Here is a 17,683-nt window from a genome sequence, read left to right on the forward strand (position 1 = left end):
GTATATTTCGATTTTCAAAAGTCATTCGATAAGGTGCCACACAAAAGGTTGTTACACAAGATTAGGGCTCATGGGATTGGAGATAATATATTAGCGTGGATTGAGGATTGGCTAACAGACAGAAAACAGAGAGTAGGAATAAACAGGTCATTTTCAGGTTGGCAGGTTGTAACTAATGGGGTGCCGCAAGGATCAGTGCTTGGGCTTCAGCTGTTTACAATCTATATCAATGACTTAAATGAGGGGACCGAGTGTAATGTATCCAAGTTTGATGACGATACAAAGCTGGGTGGGAAAGTAAACTGTGAGGAGGACACAAAGAGGCTGCAAAGGGATATAGACAGGGTAAGTGAGTGGGCGAGCAGGTGGCAGATGGAGTATAATGTGGGGAAATGTGAAATTATCCACTTTGGTGGGAAGAATAGAAAAGCGGAATTTTTTTAAAAGGTGAGAGTCTAAGAAATGTTGGTAGAGGGATTTGGGTGTCCTTGTACATGAATCACAGAAAGTTAACGTACGGGTACAGCAAGCAATTAGGAAGGAAAATGGTGTGTTAGCCTTTATTGCAAGGGGGTTGGAGTATAAGGAGGTCTTGCTGCAATTATATAGGGCTCTGGTTAGACCACACACGGAGTACTGTGTACAGTTTTGGTCTCCTTACCTAAGGAAAGATATACTTAACTTAGAGGGGGTGCAACAAAGGTTCACTAGATTGATTCCTGGGATGAGAGGGTTCTCCTATGAGGAGAGATTGAGTAGAATGGGCCTATATTCTCTGGAGTTTAGAAGAATGAGAGGTGATCTCATTGAATCGTATAAAATTATTAGAGGGCTTGACAGGGTAGATACTGCGAGGTTGTTTCCCCTTGCTGGAGAGTCTAGAACTAGAGGTCGTAGTCTCAAGATAAGAGCGCAACCATTTAGGACTGAGATGAGGAAAGATTTCTTCACTCAGAGGGTTGTGAATCTTTGGAATTCCTTACCCCAGAGGGGTGTGGATCAGTCATTGAGTATATTCAAGACTGAGATTGATAGATTTTTAGACACTAAGGGAATCAAGGGATATGGGGATAGGACAGGAAAGTGGAGTTGAGGTAGAAAATCAGCCATGATATTATTGAATGGCGGAGCAGGCTTGAGGGACCATATAGCCTACTCCTGCTCCTATTTCTTAAGTTCATAAAACAAACCACTTGTATGAGGTCATCCACTTTGGACCCAAGAAAGACAAATCTGAGCATTTTTTAAATGGTGAGAAACTAGGAACAGTAAAGAGATTTGGGTGTCAATGTACAAAAATCACTAAAAGCAAGTAGACAGATACAAAAAGTAATCAAAAAGGCTAACGGAATAAGAACATAAGAAATAGGAGAAGGAGTAGGCCATACGGCCCCTCGAGCCTGCTCTGCCATTCAAAATGGGCCCGACAAAAATCTTCCAGCTCACTGCCAGCCCATTCTCGCCACCCCCCTCCTGGCATCCACTCCCCACCTTGACAGTTGGCTACAGCAGGATTAGAACACAAGAACATAAGAAATAGGAGGAGGAGTAGGCCATATGGCCCCTTGAGCCTCCTCCGCCATTCAATATCTTCTACCTCAACTCCACTTTCCTGCCCTATCCCCATATCCCTTGATTCCCTTAGTGTCCAAAAATCAATCAATCTCAATCTTGAATATACTCAACGACCAAGCATCCACAGCCCTCTGGCGTAGAGAATTCCAAAGATTCACAACCCTCTGAGCAAAGAAATTTTTCGTCATCTCGATCCTAAATGGCTGACTTTGAGAATCCCTGTGTGGTCAGTGCCCAGTAAAATATTAAAATGCCTATGTGGCAAAATAGCAGAATGCAAAATGGTTAGGAAAGGGTTAATAAGTTGATAGCTGGGGTTGGTAAAGGCCCCCCCTGCTGGGCCATATGTTTGCTTAGTCAGCAGGCCTGCATTGTCTTATCAATGAAAAGTCTTTGATGTGATTCAAGGACTGGTCTGAATGTCTCCATGTTTATGGAAGATCAATATAGGTAACGAGCTTAGCCAAAGTTGAAAGACATTCCAAGTTGGGAGATAAGGAACAGAAGGAACAGGGAAGAACATTCCAAGTTGGAAGGTGAGGAAGTATCCCCTTTGATGTCTAACAGCAGCATGATCACCACATGGATTATCTATGATTGGCCGGAAATAATGTAACCCCGCATGGCAACCTGTGCCCGGCTTATGATTGGTGTTGACTCTTGTGTTAACGATGTTCCAGCCCCTATTGATCTGTATAAAGGTATGAGTTTTTGCATATGTCTTTGTCTCCTTATTCTGTTAGAATCGTCCAGACTCCCTCAGGAATCTGAATTGAAGCTACAGACTAAGATCTGCTATTAAAGTCGTGTTGAACTTTAAAGGTGTATTCGACTCAGTTCTTGCTGAACCAGACTGAGGGGAAAGAATCCGGTTCGTCAACTTCTTATCTTGAGACTATGACCCCTAGTTCTAGACTCTCCAGCCAGAGGAAACAGCTTCTCAGCATCTACCCTGCCAAGCCCTCCAAGAATATTATGCATTTCAATGAGGTCACCTCTCAATCTTCTAAACTCCAGAGAGTATAGACCCATTCTACTCAATCTCTCCTCATTGGACAACCCTGTTATCCCTGGAATCAATCTAGTGAACCTTCGTTGCACCCTTTAATGTTGGCCTTTATCTTAAGAAGGCTGGAATACAAAGGGGAGGAAGTTTTGCTTCAGTTGTATAGAGCCTTGGTCAGATCTCATCTGGAGTACTGCGTTCAGTTATGGGCACTGCTCCTCAGGAATGATTTTTGGCCTTGGGGTGAAAGGGTTAAATTAGGAGGCTAGGTTGCATAAGCTTGCCTTGTATTCTCACGAGTATAGATGATTGAGGGGGTGATCCAATCAAGGTGTTTAAAATGATAAACGGATTCAGTCGGGTAGCTAAGGACAAACTATTTCCTCTGATGGGGGAATCCAGAACAAGAGGCCACAATCTTAAAATTAGAGCCAGGCCATTCAAGAGTGAAATTAGGAAACACTTCTTCACACAAGGGGTAGTAGAAATCTGGAACTCTCTTCCCCAAAAGGCTGTGGATGCTGGGTCAATTGAAACTTCAAGACTGAGGTTGATAGATTTTTTGTTAGTTAAGGGTATGAAGGGATATGGATCAAAGGAGGCTAAATGGGGTTGAGGTGCAGATCAGCCATGATCTGCACCTCAACCTCGAGGAGCTGAATGGCCTACTCCTTTTCCTATGTTTCACTTTTAATAATAGATAGTTTCTTTAAAAAAAAGTCAAGGGAAGTAGTGTATTGGAAGTACTACTCCATGGAGGAATGTGCTGCGTTCCCAATCCTAGCCACATAGTTGTGGAAGGGTACTGAGCAGTGCCTAGGAACTTCAACACAGGAGGGAGAAAAGAAATGGTTGGAAAGTGATCTCACACAATGCTGAGCAGCTAGCTTCAGAGAGGGATTGATAGAGGAAACCCACCTTTCTTCTCAAGTCATTGGTGCACAGTGGAGACCCAATTGGGAAATTGAGAAAATAACTTTGGAAATAGAGCGTTGTATTGAATAAAAATAAGAAATAAATAATACATTAAGAAATGTTGCTGTAAACTAATTAAAAATGTTTACTGTCTTTTTTTGTGGTGTGTGTTTTTTTTTCAGTTTTAGCCCCGATTCCATGTTCCTGGCTGTGGGTTCTGCTGAAAATACTGTTGATTTTTATGATCTCACGCAAGGTCCTACCTTAAACAGAACAGGTTACTGCAAAGACATTCCTAGTTTTGTCATCCAAATGGATTTCTCAGCTGATAGCAAACACATCCAGGTAGGTGGTGTTTTTAATCTCACTAAACATTATTTAAAAAGTGAGAAATCTGCTGTAAGTCATTTAAACTTTTTTCCAATATTTTAATGCCTAAGATAAATATAAAAATATTAATATCATATACAAACGATTACTTGTAAAAATACTGAACTTTCTGTTTACATTCCACCACCGCACACTCTCACTTTTCTACCAGAAGTGAGAGAAATGTAAAATATGTACGCCCTAATATGGATGTATTAACCATGGTCAGAAGTGTAGCTATGGGCCAAGCATAAAGCCCACCCTGCTAAGTTTACGTTGGGATTCCACCAGCTTGGAAAATCTCGGCTGTTTTTTTTCTTGGACATAATGTATAAGGGTACGTTATACCAGCCTTGATGGGGTTTACCTGGAAGGGGAGGGTAATCCATTTGGGAGCATCCTTTCATTTGAATAGTTACTTGAATGTACCTCTTGTTGGTTCAACTAAAAGCATGCAGGATAGTTCTGGCAACTTGATCACGGAGAGAAAACATTTGATTGATCCAACTTTTATTTTGGTACCATTTCAAGAGTGTTACTTTTGTCATATGCTGTCTTTGCAAATCAAAACTTGTTTTTAAAGATTTGGGGGTAGAAATTTATCTTGGGCCCAGGTACAAAAAGGGAGGTATCGCATCAGCCACCCGTTATACTCCCTGCCCAATACTGACCAATGGAACTGAATAACAGGCAGCCAATACGATACCGCCCGTTATGCACTACCACCCTAGGCGGATTTCTACCCCGTGATGTTCAGTCTTTAAAAAATATTCAAAAATTAGAATTTGATACCAAAGCTAGAAATTGCTGTTGTCGTGAAACTGGTGGCAATAGAGGGCATTGATTTGTGGAGGTTTGTGAGTTCATATGATTCTGTCTGCTGAACACCTGTCATTAAATTGCTGTAGGACTTTTAGTGGTGGTGCACTATAGAAAGAAAGAACTTGCATTTATACATTGCCTTTCACATTCTCAGAACATCCCAAGTTTGTTTTTGAAATCATAGAATCATAGAAAGTTACGGCACAGAAGGAGGCCATTCGGCCCATCTTGTCCGCGCTGGTGTAGTCCTGTTCTTGTCCTCTAGTCCTGCCAATGTAGTCCTGTTGTTTTGTAAGCAAAGGTGGCAACCAGTTTGGGCACAGCAAGTTCCCACAAAACAGCAATGAGATAAATATCCCTGAAAGTCCATAGGCACAAGTGCGAGGATGATGCTGATTTTTTTTTCAAAAATATACTTTATTCATAAAATTTGCCACAATACATACAATACAGTTGTCATATCACATTTCAAATGTACACAATACAGATTATACAATTTGCAGGTTACATCAAGTACAGTTCAATGAACACATTGTACATAATTACAGTTCATGACACTCTAGGGTGCCTCATTGCATTACACTCAATACAGAATATTGATTATAGATTCATTACAGGTACATCACATCAATTTGAATTTTACATTCTGCCTGAGGGGGTTTTTCCCCGATTGCAGCCCCTCAGCATACAATGGCGGGAACCCTCTAAATGGTTGCCTTTCCCCACAGAGCCTTTGCGGCGGCCGCACCCAGCTTTAGTGTGTCCCTGAGCACATAGTCCTGGACCTTGGAATGTGCCAGTCTGCAACACTCGGTCGAGGACAGCTCCTTGCACTGGAAGACCAGCAAGTTTCGGGCAGACCAAAGGGCGTCTTTCACCAAGCTGATGGTCTTCTAGCAGCAGTTGACGTCCGTCTCGGTGTGCGTCCCTGAGCACGTAGTCCTGGACCTTGGATTGTGCCAGTCCATGATTTTTTTATTTCAAAAAATATACTTTATTCATAAAATTTGTAGTAAAACATACAATACAGTTATCATATCACATTCCAAAAGTACACAATACAGATTATACAATTTGCAGGTTAAATCAAGTACAGTTCAATGAACACATTGTACATAATTACAGTTCATGACACTCTGGGGTGTCTCATTGCATTATACTCAATACAGATTATTGATTACAGATTCATTACAGGTACATTACAGCAATTTGAATTTTACATTCTGCCCGGGGGGGGGGTTTTCCCTGATTGCAACCCCTCGGTATACAATGGCGGGAAGGCTCTAAATGGTTGCCTTTCCCCACAGAGCCTATGCGGCAGCCGCACCTCGCTTCAGTGCGTCCCTGAGCACGTAGTCCTGGACCTTGGAATGTGCCAGTCTGCAACACTCGGTCAAGGACAGCTCCTTGCACTGGAAGACCAGCAGGTTTCGGGCAGACCAAAGGGCGTCTTTCACCGAGTTAATGGTCTTCCAGCAGCAGTTGATGTCTGTCTCGGTGTGCGTCCCTGGGAACAGCCCGTAGAGCACAGAGTCCTGTGTTACGGAACTGCTCGGGATGAACCTGGACAGATACCACTGCATCTCTCTCCAGACCTTCTTTGCAAAAGTGCATTCCAGAAGGAGATGGGTGACGGTTTCGTCTGCACCGCAGCCTCCTCAGGGACAGTGTGCGGTGGCGCTGAGAGTCCGGGAATGCATGAAGGATCTGACAGGAAGGGCCCTTCTCACCACCAGCCAAGCTAGGTCTTGGTGCTTGTTTGAAAGTTCTGGCGATGAGGCGTTCTGCCAAATGACATTGACAGTCTGCTCGGGGAACCAACTGACAGGATCCATCGTCTCCTTTTCCCGCAGGGTCTCGAGGACGTTACGTGCGGACCGCTTACTGATCGCCCTGTGGTCGAAAGTGTTTTTTTGCATAAACTTTTCGACGAGGGACAGGAGGGGCGGAACGGTCCAACTGGACGGAGTGTTCCGTGGCAGCGTGGCCAGGCCCATGCTTCGCAACACCGGGGATAGGTAGAACCTCAGCACGTAGTGACATTTTGTGTTTTCGTACCAAGGGTCCATGCAAAGCTTGATGCAGCCGCACACGAAAGTGGCCATCAGGATGAGGGCCACGTTGGGCACGCCTTTCCCCCCTTTCTCCAGAGATTTGTACATCGTGTCCCTGCGGACACGGTCCATTTTTGATCTCCAGATAAAGTGGAAGATGGCTCGGGTGACTGTCACGGCACAGGAGCGAGGTATGGGCCAGACCTGTGCCAAGTACAGCAACACCGAGAGCACCTCGCACCTGATGACCAGGTGCCAGTCCATGATGCTGATGATGCTACTGCTGACCTCCGATACAGATCCTGCCAAAGTATGCGAGGTCAGAGGGAGGTTACCCTATTTGCATAATCTGGACAACCACCCGTGCCACTTGGGGTTCATCTTAGGTGCCACCAGAGGGAGAAAGCAGCAAAATGCAACAGTGGGTAATGAAAAATACTCACAATATTTCTTAAATCTTTGAGGGTCCAGTCTACAATGTAGGCCTAGACCTGAGGTGGGTTTAACTTCTGTCAGACAGAAGGTAGTGTGCCTGTTCTTGTTTTGCGTATCGGCTCACCACTGCTCTGCCATGCTGAGGATGAGGAAACTCCAAGCTTGGGAATCCCCTCTCTAGGCCTCGTCCCTCTGACACCAACTGCACCACTAGCTGCATCCACTGCTCCACGCACTACACCCCCCATCACCCACCCACCAACAAACTCTTTCAATCAGTACTGAACTCTTCCAATCAGATGCTTCCTCTCACCCTCACCCTCACCCATTACCACTGTTGCAAGCTGCACACCCACAGCTCACAGGTCACACGCACTGGCAGCTATTCAACCATGACAGGCACATCACCCAAACATCCTGCAGAACACTCACCAACACATGTCCCGCTTTCTTGTAGGAGAAAGTGGCGCAAAACTGGAGGCAGCAAGTGGCAGTGGCATTTAGCCCCTCCAGCCTGTTCCGCTATTCAATGAGATCATGGTTGGTCTGTGACCTAACTCCATATCCCCACCTTAGCCCCGTATCCCTCAATACCCTTGGTTAACAAAAATCTATCAATCTCAGATTTAAAATTAACAATTGAGCTAGCATGAACTGCCGTTTGCAGAAGAGCATTCCAAACTTCTACCACCCTTTGCGTGTAGAAGCGTTTCCTAACTTCACTCCTGCAAGTCCTGGCTCTAAATTTTAGGCTATGACCCCTAGTCCTAGTATTCAAGTATAGGAGACCTCCAAAAACAGGTACAAATGCACCAGAAGCGATTAATCCAGCAACTAACCTGTAAATCCTGCATGGTCCCTTTAAATAGCATTGGTGGGGGGTCCTCCAGGCCATCTACAACATGTTCAGCTGTTCGTGGTTAAGACAGTGCGTCAGCTGGAGCGTTGAGTGCCAAAATGGTATCTATCCCTTTAAAACAGCATTTCCCACTGATCTAACGCATATTCTCCTTACTTTGCATGGTACCGGCGCTCGTTATCTGCACATGCACAAACACCTTTACCAAGGTGGCGTCTGACACACCTCACGCTAGAAGTGTGCACATGCATTCCTGACGCCATTTTGGGACCTTAGGAGGCCGCGTAGCGCCTACAAAACGGATGCTACACGGCCCAATTTATAGCCCAAAGGATTTCTACTGCATCAATGTGGTCCTGTCTCCTCTTCCTGTCTGGTGGGAAAGCCACAATGGCTTATGTCAAGTTTACGTCTCATTGCACTCGCATTATAACTTAAATGCCATGCATGAGGCCATTGGATTTCAGTTTGCACAGAAAGAAGAACAGTTGCAAAATGCAGTCCGAAAACATCAATAAAACCCTGAAATCCAATGTAATAAAAAGGAATTTAGCTAATTCAGTTGCCTTGAAGCAATGGCCTTGATCATAGGTTAACCATTTGAATAAAACCACATTTTATGTTGCCTGCTGGTTCACCATCAATGTTTTTATTTATTGCAAAAATATTTTATTTTACATTTGTAGCCAAGACTAGCAACACATGCTAGCTCTTGGTACAATAATCTGAATTTTAAAAAAAATACACCCATATGTATTAAAATGTATATTCTGCTACCTTAATTTATTTGTAGGTAATGGGTAAATTATCAATTGTCAGCTTATAAACAAATTTTCTGCTTTTTGGGACTGTTCATCATTATTTCCAAATTTTGTAGTTGGCATGTATGTGATGCATAAATTTATAATGAGCTCCCACTAGGCAGCACGTCGTCTATTTCCCCACCTCCTGCAACCTTTGTGGCCTCTGTCCCCAGGATTTTGAAGGTTTCTTACTCATATGGAGTTAGAGGTCTAAAGTTAGGGGTTTTCCTCCTGTACCTGTGTGCTCTCTGTTTCCTTCTCATGCAAGCTGAATAAAATATTTTTTTCAGAAAATCTTTGATGCCCTTCACCTTCATCCTGCCTCTTGTTCATATTCATCTAAATACTCTGCTTAATGTCATATGCTCTCCCGCTTTCCACCCAATATATTTCTGAGTCCTCTTTCCAACCCTCTCCATGTACCTTCCTAAAGTAGTGCTGCTTTTTCCTGATCCAACTCTCATGGTGCAAAAGTGATGCACAGAAAACTGTTAGATGTCATGGCTATCCCAGGTTCCGTCCGAAACAAGTCTGATAAAGCGGAGAGCAGTGCAATGCAGAAATGTCACTCATTATTGATCATTCAAATCAAAAATTACTCTTAATTTTCTATTTAAAGTATAAAAATGTATAGTTTCAGTAAATGTTTTCCTCTGCAGGTGTCCACAGGTGCCTACAAGCGTCAGGTACATGAGGTTCCATCAGGAAAGCAAGTCATTGACCAGGCGTTGATTGAGAAGATCACATGGGCTACATGGACAAGGTTGGTGAAAATTATTGAGAGAACTGACCACAAGTTACTGCTCTAAATAGTTTTGTATGGGTTTTCCAATTTAACAATTTAATTCTCATTCTTGAAGTTAAATCCCTCTATGGCCTCACTCCTCCCCTGACCTCTTGTGCATCCCCTCTCCATTTGCCCCATCATTAGTGGCCATACCGTCAACCATCTAGGCCTATCAACCTGGAAAACCCTCCATTAACCCTTCCCCCTCTACACCTTCCTCAGCTCCTTTTAGACCCTCCTTAAAACCCACCTGTTTGACCACATTTTTGGTCACTCCTTACCTTTTCTTCTTTGGCTTAACATCCATTTCTTCTTATGTGAAGTGCCTTGGGACATTTATCTACATTAAAGATGCTATATAAATGCAAGTTGTTGTTCTTAACAAGCTTCTAAACCCATATATTTGCGGAGCATTTCAATAATTATGTGACTAACACACGCCCTTCCATAGTGATTGTGGATGAATTCCATTCCTGGCTGCCATTGAACTCAAGGACCACATGTATGATATGTTTTGTTTATGGGTGAATGGAACGATTTGTGGTAACTGAGTGCCTTATGTCATGTTTTACATAAGCCATTTAACCCCAGGTACCTACTAGTTAAGTCATCATTCTATACTCACCTTTCCAATCGAAGGAGGATTTGTGGGTACAAATTAGTTGGAAAAATTAGTTAACATTTTGAATATGAGCCTTTAGCAGTATCATGTTCCAGAATTGTTTTTGACCATTGCTTCACAGAAAAGATTTGGGTAAAGAGCTACTTTCAAATACTCGGTTTTTAATGCAAGTTAAAAAAGGCATTGAGACAATAGGTAGTTAAAATGCTAAAAAGCTAGCTTTGATGTTATTTCCCTATTGACTGTAAATAATAAGCAAGTCATTATCCTGTCCCAGCAGTCGACATGCACCTTATAATCATTGTGTTGAGAAGTTTCTGTTCCTTTTTGGCTGTGACTAGAGGGAGTTAAAAGACAGACACACAGGCAGTCAGTCAGGTTCAGCAAAGGCTTTGAATTCAGTCAGGTTTTAAAACAGAAAGCTTGGCGAAGTACAGGAGATCAGTTAGGAGTTATTGGATGAAACTTTCAATCTCGGCAGGTGCATAAAATGGCTGGTAGCAGGTCAGCCTTCAATGGAAAGAAAAATCGGGCAGAGTATATGACCCTGAAGATTTTTATTAGGTTTAAAAAGGCTCTAAAAGAGCCACACGACCTTTAAGAAGAGGTAAGAGGGACATTAGGAAAGGGAAACGTATAGCGGAGGAAAATCCAGCCCATTGTGTAAATGCGCAGGAAAAGCAAGTATTAATGTTTATGAAGGCTGTGTAATAATGCAAACTCTTATTGTAGAAATTTTGAATTTATTAAAATTTGCTATTATGCATTTTTACTCTCTTTGAATAGCATTTTGGGAGATGAGGTCCTTGGAATTTGGCCACGAAATGCTGATAAAGCAGATGTCAACTGTGCTTGTGTATCTCATGCTGGGTTAAACATAGTGACTGGGGATGACTTTGGTTTGGTGAAGCTTTTTGACTTTCCTTGCACTGAAAAATATGTAAGTGAAATTTTTATACTTAAGCTAAAATATCAGCCACAAGTTATTTATACAACTATGTCTTTGTCCTGGACCTGGGGTGGGGGTGGCAGGAGCAGTGCAACCAAATTGGGTAGGCCAGGATTTGAGATGAGATGTTTTTTCTAAGTCACCAAAATCCATCACAAGTGGGGACGGATAATTCTTGTGTCTGGCCCCTCCACGTGGAAGTCATGGAAAGAGGCGGAATATAGGAACAGGAGTAGGCCATTCAGCTCCTCGAGCCTGTTCCGCCATTCAGTTAGATCATGGCTGATCTGTACCTTAACTCCATTTACCCGCCTTAGCTCCATATCCCTCGATAGATACCCTTACCTACAGAATTCTATTAATCTCAATCTTAAAAATTTCAATTAACCCAACATCCAGAGCCTCTTGGGGAGAGAGTTCCAGATTTCCACTACCCTTTGTGTGAAAAAGTACTTTCTAATTTTGCCCTGAAATAGCCTAGCTCCACTTTTAAGATAATGACCCCATGTTCTGGATTCTCCCACATGATGAAATAGTTTCTCCGTAACTACCCTATCGAATCTCTTTATCACTCAAAAGACCTTGATTAGATCATCCCTCAACATTCTAAACTCAAGGGAATACAAACCAAGTTTATGCAAGGGACTGGTGGGATTGTGCCATCCACTACAAATTTAACCAGCTCCGCCTTCATTGCAGAGAAATTGATTGCCATTAGGAAAGCGGCAATTTTGAATTCTTAAAAAAAATTTGATCTATAGCCACTTTCAATCAGAACAGCCTGTCCCATTAAAGTTGCTGCAAGGTGCCGCTATAAAATTGCTGGCCCCCTCGAGTGGATACCCGAGTAATGCCACAAATGCTGTGGCTGCCTGCAAACGACCTTGACCTTGACTGAGTCAGGAATGCAGCAGACTGGCGGCTGGAAGTCCCACCCCATCGCACCTGACGACAAAGCAGGGCCCCCAGGAATTTTGGGTTTTATTGAAAATTTATATTTTTGTTGTTGCTATAGTTTTGAACCATGTGCTGTTCTCTGCATTAACTGATAATCTTGCATTTGTTTCTTTTGTTTGTTTTTCATTAGGCCAAACACAAGCGTTATTTTGGTCATTCTGCTCATGTGACCAATGTACGTTTTTCACATGATGACAAGTATGTTGTGAGTTCTGGTGGCGATGACTGCAGGTAAGATGTTTCATAGTGACTGCAGAGAATGTGATGAACCTGAAACACAGTAGACCTTTGATTATACTCAATGGCATGCCAATGGTTTTCATTAATAATTTTACAATAAATTCCAGTGCCAATCTCAAGCCTAAACATCACTTCAGCTTTTCTGAATAATGAAGGATAATAGTAAAACTTTTTTGGTGGCTGTCTGAAGCTGCCAGTCCATGTACAGTAATGGAAATTGCCAGCTTATCCTATGAAACCTTAACTTTGCATCACATGAGCAAAGGTCCTGAATATCTTTCCAAGTCTACTTTTATTGACACCAAAAAGTATTAAAATAATTTGAAGGCAATTAGGTAGACCACTATGTCTGAAGAACCATGGCAGCTATTCCACAAGTAAGGAAGGAACTCATGACTAAAGAGTGGTGAAGTCAGTTAGGTTATGAAGGTCTTTATAGAGAATTAAATTAAGTGCCTTACTATCTCCACTGTATTCTGTTCATATCCCAGCTAAAAATGTAATACTTTTAATAAAAATGTACTTTGATTATGTTTCAACAAACCTACACTGAAAGATTTTTTTTATGAGGAAAGTGTTATTTGACGTCAGAGACATTATAATGACATATTGAAAAAAATCTTTAAAGGGGAACAATATTCTATTCCAGTCTCAAGCCCCAGATGATACCAAGCTTTTGAACTGCTTCCAGCACCAGAATAGGCAAAGAGTCACAATCCCCATTCAACTCAATGACAACTAGCTGGAGACAGACTAAATATATATAAATATATAATCTACCAGCTCTTTTCCAAAATGGCACGGCTCTATGAAATTGCTTTTACATTTTCATTGAGTCTTCCGAATAGTTTTAGGGGAAGTAACTTAGATTAAAAATACTTTCCATTCCATCAACACTGAAATATTGTCCCCTTTCAACTAGAATAATTGGTATTCAGTGATTTATATTTCTGCACATCGATAATAAATAGGTTTTAAATTGCTTTAACTATCATTTAATGGCTGTGAGACATGTGATCTTGACATGTCTTGCAAGTTTCATTGTTGAGTTTCATAGGTCAGGGCTTTGGGTTGGATCACATCTTTCAATTTGACAGATAACTGCAAACGTGGATAATAGGAGGGCAAGTAATTTTGGCTCAACTGTACAATACTTCAGCGATCTTCACCATTTAATCAATGATGTGCTGGTTTATTTGCATGAACAAGGGAATTCTGAACTGCAAGAATGGTAATCATCTACCATTCTATCCTCCAACTAAGGTGATGATAAGATAGGAACAATGAAGGAAACAGTTTTAATATTTCATACTAATGTACCAAAAAATTTTGTTTACTTAATAAAAGATCCAGATTGATACATTTTCTGTGGTTCTTAAATTTAATTCTACTTCCCCAGAATTTGTTTTGAAGGTAATATTCAATAGAAAAGGTCCTTGTATTCTGTAGCTTTCAAAATATTTTCAGTACTTCAATGCTAAAGGAATCAAATACATTTTTGCCAAATATTTCAGTTAAGCTTAAACAGCATAGCATTTTTAATATAAACTAGAAAAATATTAAATTAATGTATATATTCCTGTTTGTTTCCAGTATATTTGTGTGGCGATGTCTATGAAGAAAGAAATAAACATTTTCCAATTACCTTCTCATTCAAAGATGGAATCCTAAATGCCTCAACAACAACTTGGCTGCTATAAAGCAAAAATGCTTAAAAGGTGCATATATTTAAAAAAATTGTGTGTGTTTGTGTATAATACCAACTTAAGTGTCCACAATATATATATTGTGATTGTGAAGCTCGTGATGTGAATGTCACTGAGGATGCTGAAGATGAGGACAAAATACAGTCTGCATTGGGACAAAACCTGATGCAATAGTCATTTTCTGACTTTTTAAAGAATAAAACAGTTTGACTAAGGTTAACCAGAGTCAAGAAAGTCACTTAGATACGTGGCTTTTGAAATTACCTCCTCTTAGCGGGTGTTTACATTTTGCAACAAATGCACACCTTAATGTGACTCTCAGCATGTCCTGTGAACCAAAAGCACTAGTGCATTGTGGAGATGATTATCACAGAGTGATTTTGAAACAGGGTTGTTGCCAACATAATGCAATATCACTCTGCAACAAGAGAAATGCTGCAGAATTTAGTTCAAGTTTACATGTACATTTTTATTCAGGATAGAATGTACTAAATAATTTTGTTAGTACAGAGGCTTTTAAAGGTTTACACTATTCTTGAAGGTGCAACGGGCTTAATCTGTTTCATAGACACAACAGTACTGATTCATATGTAGCCATTAATTGCTGCTAAATAAATTGTAAGTCATCACATTTCATTTAGCAGGTTTGTTTGCTAGGAAAGGATCAAAATTATAGACGTAGTGACTCGGTCTATTAGATGTGTTGCATAGAATTCTTTTCACCATTGAGCCTATGTCTGAATTCAGAGCAGTTAAAATGAAGTGAGTTTAAGCAATTTTAGTGCCATTTTTAAGTAGAATTTTTGCAAGGACATAGTGTTTTGGCAGGGGAGGAGGAAGAGAGGAGGAATTATCAAACGGTTCAGATTATGGGCTGAACTTCCCTCTGCAGCGGGGTAACAATGGGACAGTACTTCTGCCTGTCTCTCCTACCTCACTGTAACCCGAACCCATTTTCCTGGTCGGAGTTAATTTGCCATTCAGGGCAGACTCCTGGCAAGATCCCACCGCCAAGGAGTTGTTCACTGTTGCCAACATGGGAAGATCTGGCATTGTTGCAGTGGGAACTCCATTGTAGCACACAAAAAAATGGGATACCAGATGAAAGGGGCAGAAGAGCCCCAAAGATGCCATATTTTATAAAGGGCTTCAGCCTTCACTGAGGCCTTCAGCAGGTGGAGACTGGGCTGAAATGGAGGGAGAGGAAGTCACTACTAAGCCCCCTCCCTCCATTTACAGAATTTGGGGCCATTGCCACCAATACCCAGAGCCTACTGCCACCTTTCACTTGGCAGTCCCAGGGAGTGGGAGTAATAGGGACACGTGGGAATGAAATGGGTTGTCAAGGCAAGCCCCACCTCCTGTCGACATTTACATGCAACAGGTGATGAAGAGGCATTTGGCAGTGGTCCCAGCAGGATCGGATGGAGGGAATTGGAGTTCAAGGCAGCGCACTGGTAGTAGACCTTGCCGCGCAATCTTAATCTGTTTTCCGCAACTATGCTGCCCAATTTCCGGTAGGACCATGGAGGAAAGTCGAGCCCTACGTCCCTGTCCCTCATGTCAAACTGTACTCTTCTGTATTGCTGGTTATTGTGTATTTTATTGTAAATTCCACAGTGCTTTGCACAGCGGGTGATCAACAGAGGGTGCCAAGAAGAGTGGTTGAAGCCAGGTTGCTGGATTCATGTAAGAAACTACTAGGTGCTGAATTGGGAAGACAGTTGGGTTGTTATTCTGGAAGGATGCGATCAAATGGGTTGAAAAATCTGCTTTATCCATACCTATCTTGTGATGATTTGATTGAGTTGATTTACACATATAGTATGTTCCCCAAGTGCAAATAGAATTTCAAACAGGCACAGCATTATGGTGATAGTCATTTTAGTGAATTGAAAAGAAAACTAAAGCAAAATTAGGATGTGGAAGCATGGCAGATTATAGAAAAGTCTAAGATAATGGACTTTTAGTTTTCCTTAATTTCCTGTCTGGGCTAATTAAGTTAGCCTTTCTACACTGTGCCAAAAATAGACCTTTATCTTTCAAAATACTAATACATACTCTGTGAGGAGTACCCACCAATGCTAAATATTTCAAAGAAGTGAAATGATTTTACACAACCTCAGTAAAAGTACCCATATACCTAAAATTGTATATTTTCCAAATCATGTGTCGGTACTATGCATTAAAGGGTTCCTCTAACTACTCTAAAATAGTACACCTCAGATATTGCTGTTGTTGCCCCTATGCAGCCAAATCCTTTTATAATGACATGGGTTTATTTGGATGTTACTTGTATTTCATTGGCTTTCACTAAAGAATCATGGATATCTGACTTGTAAAGTCCTTTGCACAAGTGCCTTTGTACTATTCTACATACGATAACCATTCATTTAGTTTTTACAATATAAATATTGACCATTATTTATACATGGTGCTATCAATTTTAGAAAGTTTGAAATAAAACTAGGGCTATGTCTAATCTTCAGTTTGGATTTTAAGCAATCAGTAATGTATGAAATCATGACCTACTGCAATAGTTTTTTGTTGTTGTAGTTTCATTGTTCAATTTCCATATTATAAGAATAAATATCCCAGATGTAGGATAACTGCTACTCCTTACGTTTGGAGTCTGTGAAATACTTTGTATTTGACAGTTGGGCGGTGAATGTAGTGGCTGTGAGTTATGAATTGCTTTTTTAAAATTTCTAAATGAATAGCAAATATTTACTACACATATGTACAGTAGTTAAACTGCTAGCACAGAAATAAATATGCAAAAAGTCTCTTTTAGGGCCTGGCTCTAGAATTATAAGGCAATTTGTTGGCTCTAGAATATGTATTTGAAATGCCCCTTGAATTATGGCAAGTCAAACCCCAATTTTCTCATTAACAGTCAGCATAATCTCATTGACTGAATGTTTTGCCCATAGTGCAATGCCCTGGTATATGGAGTCCTCTATGAAACTTCAACTCCAGTTCACTTAGGAAACAATCTAATATCTTTCAGCATCTTTAGTGGACTACTACATTTCAGCTTTACAATATGTTCACAGTTCAAGAAATGTTGCCTTATAATGTTTGATTGTGGATGTGGATTATTAAACTAGTTGTCTAAATTCAGCAAGCCAAAGCTCACTATGCAGTTTAGCCACTAGCATGGTGGTTTCATACTAGTTGTATCGTGCTTCATAAGAATATCAGATTAATAATGGTAGTAACTTTAATTAACAGTCTGTTTGTATTATTATTATTTACAGTCTGCGTTTGTGCTTAATCCTTTTGCCTTTCAAAATTTGATAATTTTGGAGAATTGAATTTTTTTTATATGTATCCAAGTGCAAGTGTATAATTGTCAGTTGGCATTGGCAACGTGTTATACAGTAGGATAATAAAACTAATAGCAATATTACAAATATCCATGGAAACAAATTTAAAAAGTACCTAAATGAAATGGTTAAAAAATGCAACTGTATTATTTTTTTTGATTCATTTTGGAAAATATAATTCTTACATCATTTTTGTATTTGATTTTTAAATATTGTAAATATTTATATATAATTGATAAAATTTGTTATACATTG

At 40.8% G+C, this 17,683-nt stretch overlaps 1 protein-coding gene across 1 annotated transcript in view; it reads left to right on the forward strand.

Moving 5' to 3' along the window:
* Nucleotides 1–17,562, forward strand: part of LOC137324570 (echinoderm microtubule-associated protein-like 6) — a 436,862-nt gene extending 419,300 nt beyond the window's left edge. Inside the window, exons 41-45 of the mRNA XM_067989009.1 lie at nucleotides 3,679–3,841; nucleotides 9,498–9,601; nucleotides 11,034–11,187; nucleotides 12,284–12,384; nucleotides 13,987–17,562. Coding sequence (XP_067845110.1) covers nucleotides 3,679–3,841; nucleotides 9,498–9,601; nucleotides 11,034–11,187; nucleotides 12,284–12,384; nucleotides 13,987–14,011 — 547 coding nt within the window. The 3' untranslated portion in view covers nucleotides 14,012–17,562. The remainder of the gene's footprint in view (nucleotides 1–3,678; nucleotides 3,842–9,497; nucleotides 9,602–11,033; nucleotides 11,188–12,283; nucleotides 12,385–13,986) is intronic.
* Nucleotides 17,563–17,683: the final 121 nt, after the last annotated feature.

Source organism: Heptranchias perlo, chromosome 8 (genome assembly GCF_035084215.1).
Source record: "Heptranchias perlo isolate sHepPer1 chromosome 8, sHepPer1.hap1, whole genome shotgun sequence".
In the NCBI taxonomy this organism is placed as follows: Eukaryota; Metazoa; Chordata; class Chondrichthyes; order Hexanchiformes; family Hexanchidae; genus Heptranchias; species Heptranchias perlo.